At 45.3% G+C, this 7,645-nt stretch overlaps 1 protein-coding gene across 2 annotated transcripts in view; it reads left to right on the top strand.

Annotated features, from left to right (window-relative positions):
• Window positions 1-7,431, top strand: part of mmp28 (matrix metallopeptidase 28) — an 88,324-nt gene extending 80,893 nt beyond the window's left edge. For both annotated transcript variants that reach the window (XM_073053789.1, XM_073053790.1), the window contains exons 6-8: window positions 2,631-2,780; window positions 3,609-3,776; window positions 5,095-7,431. In XM_073053789.1, coding sequence (XP_072909890.1) covers window positions 2,631-2,780; window positions 3,609-3,776; window positions 5,095-5,498 — 722 coding nt within the window. In that variant the 3' untranslated portion in view covers window positions 5,499-7,431. The remainder of the gene's footprint in view (window positions 1-2,630; window positions 2,781-3,608; window positions 3,777-5,094) is intronic.
• The last annotated feature ends 214 nt before the right edge of the window (window positions 7,432-7,645 follow it).

Consider the following 7,645-nt stretch of genomic DNA (forward strand, 5'->3'; position numbering starts at 1 on the left):
CCCCCTCTCCCCTCTTTCTACTGTTCCTCTTTCTCCCACTCCTGTTCTCCCTCCCTTTCTCTCTCCCCTTCTCTTTCTCTCTCCCTCGCTCTCTCCCTTTGTCCTGATTTTCCCTCTCTTATTTTCTCCATCATGTCCTCATCCTTTCTCTCCCTTTTTGCGTCCCTCTCCTCTGTCTTCTCTCCCTCCTCCCTCCCATTTTCTCTTTCCCTCTTCACTCCCTCTCTTCCATTTTCTCTTCTTCATCCCTCCTCTCTTTTTTTCCTCTACCATTCTTTTCTCGTTTTCTCTCTCCCTCCCTCTCTCTCTTCCCTAACATTGCAAGGCTTCTACACCCAGCTCTTTGCTGATTATAGTTATATAAATTTGCAATGGTCACAGTTGCTCTCCTGCATGGTAATATGAAGCTACTGTAATTCAGGTGTGAAAATCCATGAGAGATGCACAAACTCATGGCCTGCTGAATCTTTAGTGAAAATCTCTGACGATGTAGCATTTAGACAGAATTAATAGACTACCCTGTAGGCAATTTCAAATATGACAAAGTATCTGAGATCCATCAAGTTCTGCCATTTACCTGAAGGTCTGTCTTGAAGGTAATTTATTACATTCATTTCTGATATTGATCAGTTGCAGTGATTCACAGATGCAGTTTTAGAAAATATATTGTTAACTTCAGCCTCAACTTCCCTGAGAAAACAGATGGTTGCAGAGTTATGAGGCTATTAAAGAATTTCAGGAAGGGGAGGGGAGTGAGGCAGCCCACATTCCCAAACCACAAAGAGTTTTAGCAACCTCGCTTGAGAGTATGTGACTTTTTCAGATGGCTTGTCATTATCCTAGTGGTGGTTTCAGTCAGCGCAGTGCTGATACCGGATCATCGTTAGTTCCTCTGTAAAATTCTCAACCTTTGAAAGCACAGGGACGTCTTCAAGTTGCAGTGCCTCCAAGAGGCGCTTAGGACCCTCATCACCCAGGCCATGCCTTGCTCTCATTACCACCATCATGAAGGAGGAACAGAACCCTGAAGGCACACACTCAGTGATTCAGGAACGGCATCTTCACCTCTGCCATCCGATTTCTGAATGGATGTTGAACCCGTGAACACTATCTCACTACTTCATTTCTACTTTTGTACTATTTACTTAATTTAACTGTTATTCATATATATATATATATATATACGCTCGCACAAAGTAACTTGGCTTAAAACGCGCCAATGAATTCCACAGATACAACACCCTCTGGCAAAAGAAATTCTTCCTCATCTCTTTTCGAAAAGGACATCCTTCTATTCCGAGGCTATGCCCTCTGGTCCTAGACTCTCCCACTGTTAGAAACATCCACTCCATGTCCAATCTGTTGAGGTCTTTCAATATTTGGTAGGTTTCAATGAGAATTTCCCCCTCCAATTCTTCTAAACTCCAGTGAGTACAGGCCCAGCGCCATCAAACGCTCCATAGACATTAACTCTTTCTTTCCCAGGATCATTCTTATAAATCTCTTCTGGTTCCACTCCAATGCCAGTACGTCGTTTCTTAAATATGGACCTTAAATCTATGGGTGGGTTCTCTCTCGCTCCCCTCACTCCATTACCCTAGGACACTATGACTATTGCGTGTGTCTGAATTAGTACTTTCAGCACCACAAAAATACTTCTGACAGAAATCAATACCTCCCCCACCCCCCGCCCCAACCAAATAGTTCACATGATTCTTCAACTCAACGTGCTGTCAGTGTCTGCATTCCCATCCCGTGGACCTCTGTCATGGACAGCTTAATCACAATCTTTTCCTTGGGTGGCCTCAGTGTTGAGCATTCTGCCTCTGAGTCAGGGGTTCAAGACTCGCTCATGACCCAAGCTCCCGGCTTTGCCTTTACTGTGCGAGTGCTGCACTCTGTTGGAGGTTCACTGGGACCTTCCCAAGTGGAGGATAAACCCTGGCCTGCACTTGGGGGAAGAGCATTGAGAATGGTGGCACAGCTTCGCAGTTCCAGGTTAATTCTGTCTGTGTGGAGGTTGCACGTTCTCCCTGTGACCGTGTGAATGTACTTGGGCTGTCCCTGGCATGTTCCCTAAGTATCACAGTGGGCAGGGCATGAGTACAGGATGGTAGTGCCATTGTCAAAGAGCTCGAGACCTGGGATCAATCTTGACTCTGGGTAGGGTTTGCACATTCCCTTAACCCTCTGTCTTTGCCGGAATTCTCCAGTTAACTCCCGCATCCCAAGGATGTGAAGAGCAATGCGATGACTGGCTCCTGTGAATTGCTCCTTGGGAATGTTTAACAATCAGTGTTGGAGTGGGGTGGATAACGTAGGGGTAGTGTAGGATTACTGAATGGGCTAGAGGGGCTGTGAGACTCTGTTAGGGAAGTGGCAAAGGATTAAGGAAAGCATTAGTGCTATATGCCCTACACTGTCAGACCATACCAGGATAGTAATGGGCAATGTGATACATTCTCTAAGATACCTGTGGTACTCCAGGGGTTAAAGTATTGGATGACATTTTTCTCTCAAGTTGTTGGCTTGTCCTAGTTTTGTGGAGAGGTGAACTGCTGTAGTTGTACATGGGCTGGGAAGCTCCTGGAGTCCAAAAGCTCACTGGCTCTTTCTTCTCTCTCTTCCAGGGAAGCCACTCCATCGGCCGGGACTGCAGCCGCTGGCAGGACTGCTGATTTCTTTCCAGAGCCCCGCTGAGCACACTGAGGCCAGGGACCCCGCCGGAGGCCAGCAGCAGTCATCCTACTGCCGGACCCAATTCGATACCATAACCAGGGGTAGGGTTTTACCCCCCACCCACCTCTGGCAGTCACACCGCTTCTCAGGACTTCTTCACTGTCCCCTTGAATAGCAGCAACAGTACCCCCTCCCACACCTTCTGTATTTAGAGGAGTTTGCATTTATTCAGAACAGGAGGCAGGCAGCAACACTGGACAATGCATAAAATTAATTTGGAATAAGCAAACCATTTTTCTCCCCTGCCCCACATACACTAATGCACACATAGACTCAAATGCACTCATGTATATATGTGTGTGTGTGTATATACACACACATACACACACAATGCATAAATACACAAAAGCACACAAATATTCAATGGCCACTTTATTAGGTACACCTGTACACCTGCTTGTAATGCAAAGATCTAAGCAGCCAATCATCTGTTCTCCAACCTTCCTCTGATTGGACCACTACCTAGATACTAAACTCTAAAACCCAAAGATGCCGGGAATCCAAATGTGAAACGAAAATTATTGGAAGGAAAGAAATGGAGTAGGCTATTCAGCCTTTTGTGACTGCTTCCCCTCTTCAGTAAGCTCTTACTCCACTCTCCTGCTCTTTGACCATCTCCCCAGACGGCTGTAATATCCCAAAACCTTCCAGTATCACATATGTTCAGCAAGTGAACCTCTGCAGCTCTCTTAGACAGAGCTAATTCCGAAGATTCACCATCACCTGTGGAAAGAATGTCTCCTCATCTCCATCCTGAGTGGCTGACTCTTTATTCTAATGCTACTAGCTCTCGCTCTTTGCAAACATCAGATATTCAGGCTTCCTGGAGGCATAGTAACTTGACAAAGCTGTTTCTTCCCCTGCTGCAGATCTAAAAGAAAATATCTACATATTCCGAGGAGCCGACTACTGGAAGATCTCACGAGACGGCACTATCGAAGGACCCCTGTCGCTGCAAAAGAGCTGGCCTGAGCTACCCCTGGCTATCGAAGCAGCAGCCGTGTCGGAGAAGGAAGGAAAGTTCTACTTTTTTAGAGGTAAAGGGATTTGGTTTCAGTCAGTGTGGTGAACTCTTTGTGAGGGGGTGTTTGGTGTGTGGGGAGAGGCCATGGGTGCACTGTTGTAGACAGCCAGGATCCAACAGGCTTCCTGTCTTCTCTCCCTATTAATGACATCAGAACGGTTACAGTGAGAGGGGGAGGTACTAAAGGGTTACAGTGACAGGGAGAGGTAGAGAAGGGTTACAGTGAGAGGGAGAGGTACTAAAGGGTTACAGTGACAGGGAGAGGTAGAGAAGGGTTACAGTGAGAGGGAGAGGTACTAAAGGGTTACAGTGACAGGGAGAGGTAGAGAAGGGTTACAGTGACAGGGAGCGGTAGTGAAGGGGTTACATTGATAGGTAGAGAAGGGGTTACAGTGATAGGAGGAGCTAGGGGAGAGAAGTGTTACTGTGATAGGGAGAGGCAGGGGGAGAGGGGGTTACAGTGATAAGTTTAACACCCCTCTCACTCTTCCAATCTCTAGTCCCGTCTCTCAAATGTTTCCTCAGGAGACCACACTCCGCCCCAGAGCATTTACAGAGTCTTGAATCAGGGGGCCAATACAAACACAATACTCTAGTCTGGATGAATTAAGGTCAGTGGAAGGTACTGATCTTAGAGAGGACTGTCAGTCACGGGGCAGATAAAGTCGCAAACCCCAGTGTAAAACTCGTACTGCCTGTGATGTCCAGCAAGACAAGTCCCTGCTGGAAGTAGGGTTGAACGACGATGCAAGGAAACTCCAGTGCTGAGTGTGAGAGGTGTGGAGCAATCAGTGTGGGGTAACTGGCAAAGACCACGTTGTGCATTGCAGTTTAAGTCACGTGGTTTGGAGTTATAGTATTACAGAAAACTGCGTGGTTTACACGTAAACATAGCAGAGTTTTTCAGTAACATTGGAAATCACACTGAAGGTGATTATGGGAATTGCTACGTATAAGTATGAAAAAAAAACCAAATGCAGATGCTGGAAATCCAAAAAATAAATCTGAAACACCAGAGAAAGGGAAACAGAGTTACTGCTTAAAGCGGAAATCCTTAGGGTTTATGTTTCTCTATCTGTTGTTTGACAACTGAGTGTGTTTATTGCAATAAGAATGAGGTAATTTGCTGATAAAAATCTCGTCACAGAGAGACAGCAGGGGAATTAACTGCTTGCTGAGGTTAGCTGTGGACTGGATTGAGCTGAGGTCCGGTTGTACAGTGTGTTCCGTAAGAATGACACTGTGTGTTGAAGAGAGCTCTTGCCTCACATTGCCATCTGCTGTTTACTGGCGGGAGGAGCTGACTAAGGCTTCTGTTTCTGTCGATCCAGGGGGCCGGTGTTGGAGGTACACAGACAACCAGCTGGACCAGGGCTACCCGGTGAAGGTTAAGACGATGAGGCTGCCTCGACATCCAGATGCCGCCTTCTACTACCCGCCGCTCAGCCACCTGGTGATTTTCAAAGGATCCAAGTACTATGTCTTGAATGAAGAAACGATGCAGGTGGAGCAGTATTATCCGAGGACCCTCAGTGACTGGAACGGGATCCCAGTTGGGATTAATGGCGCCTTCACCTGGAACGATAAACGCACCTATTTCTTCAAGGATGACACGTTCTGGAAGTTTGACCACAGCAGGTTGAAGGTGTTGCGTCAGGGGCAGTGGGCGAAGGAACTGGCGTGGACAGGCTGCCGGCACACCAACCATACCAACTCTACCCAGCAGCAGACGTGACTTCAGGGCTCCAATCCCCAAGCTATCCCAGCTCAGCTTGTCAGAGAGAGCCCGGTGTAACCAGACACAGTACACCACCCACACCGTGTACAACCTACACACATGGAGAAGATACACAGTACATCACAATTTATATTTATATCACCTTTGAGTGATACTGATATCTTACACGTGCCTTGTGCTGTGTACGACTGCTGGTACTGTGTTTGCACTTGGCCCCGGAGGAACCCAGTTTCTTTTTGCTATATTCATGTATAGTTGAATGATAATTAAAGTTGAACACAAACAAATACAGAGACACACACATGAATACACAGTACAATCTACACGCAAGGAGTGTGTAGATCATACATCACACACACACACACTTTGGGTACACAGTACACTACACACATGCGGGTATGGCTACACTACAACATACACAGGGATAGGTACACAGTACACCACACACACACAAACGCAAACCAACACAGAGTGAGTACACAGTACTCTGCGCAAACGGACAGGAACAAAGTACACACACACACACACACACACACACACACACAGAGTGGCTACATTGTTCACAACATGGACACAGAGGGATGGGTATACAGTACAACATATGTACACATTTAGTGGATGCACAATACAGTACACACATGGAATGGGTACTTAGTACACCACACATAGTGGGTACACAGTACATCACACACACAAGGAGTGGGTACACAGTACATCACACGCACAGAGTGGGTACACAGTACATGTTACAGACATAGACACACACACGCACGGAGTGGGTACACAGTGTGAACAAAGTCACTGGAGAGAGACGGTGAAGCTAGTGGATGCAGAAGTGGGTTATTCAACAAAAACAAGCAGCAGGCATCACATTGAGATCCTTTCGGGGAAGAGGTCTGTTCAACGCAGCATTACACAACATTTTAAATGCTGAAGATCAAAGGAAAATTCTACATTTACAATGTATCTGCAACGCTTCCTTTGAATTACACACAACCTTCATACCTCCTCCTTTGCACCCACACTCCACACATCCAAGATGGATGTTAATCAGCATTGTCTGGTTTTTCAATTAACTGTTGTTCACAACTCTAGGAACCTATTGTCTAGGCTGCATTTAAAATTTAATCTACAGGTCTAAAGATTGGTTGCTGAAGTTAATATTTTGTTATATACCCTAAGTCCAGAATATGCCCTAACAAGCCCTCCTGGACAAAAATAATCACTTTCTTTATCTTCACCCCTTCACTTTTTCATGGCTAAAATCTGCAGTGGCTACCAGTGATTACCGTAGATTCCGGATTTTAAGCCGCTACTTTTTTCCCACATTTTGAACAGCTTTGAACTTTGCGGCCTATAATCCAGAGCGGCTAATACATGGTTTTTTTTCATGCCGCCTCGTAAACATTTTGCCTCATAACAGTAGACCAATAAAATTGATGAGTAGTTCACAGAGGTCCAATGAAATTGTACGATAAATCAAGCGCACTTTCACAATTAAATTATTGTAAATCAGTCATTTGTACTCACCCTCATCAACATGGAAAACACTCGAAGCATTGTGCTGCCTTATGGCAGTTACTTAGTTTATAATATTTTCGCTTAGTAATTCATTTTCTAGTTAAAGTTAGAAGAGTTTTAACTATATTTGTTTTCTGTACTACATCGCGGGATGCTATGACGTCACACCCGGTTTCGCGGTGTCTTGTGGGAAAATGCCGGTTTGCGATGAAACGGGACGGAGGGAGGGAGCGCATTACGCGAGCGGCTTTGGATCTGAGCGAACGCTGCTTTTAAGTTAAAGGTGATCAATAACTTTTCCTGGTAAGCTGCAGTATATATATTTTTTACCAGTCGTTAGGAGATATTGGAATGTTGTTCAGTAAAGAAGTATACACAACGTATATTTAAAAGTAGCCGCGTTACGGGCCCGGTTCGAAAAAAAGCATTTGCAATATGTATTTGTTTATGTTACCATATGGATTTAATTAAAAGTTAAAAAAATCCTCACGCGTAATATCTTTCTGTGTAAATATCTCATATTACAACGTGGGACACCTGCGGCCGAAAATCCGGTGCGGCCTAAAATCCGGTGCGGCCTTTACAATTAAAAAATTGATTTTATTTCTAAAATTAGAGCCAGC

The sequence above is a fragment of the Hemitrygon akajei genome, chromosome 8, assembly GCF_048418815.1.
Source record: "Hemitrygon akajei chromosome 8, sHemAka1.3, whole genome shotgun sequence".
In the NCBI taxonomy this organism is placed as follows: domain Eukaryota; kingdom Metazoa; phylum Chordata; class Chondrichthyes; order Myliobatiformes; family Dasyatidae; genus Hemitrygon; species Hemitrygon akajei.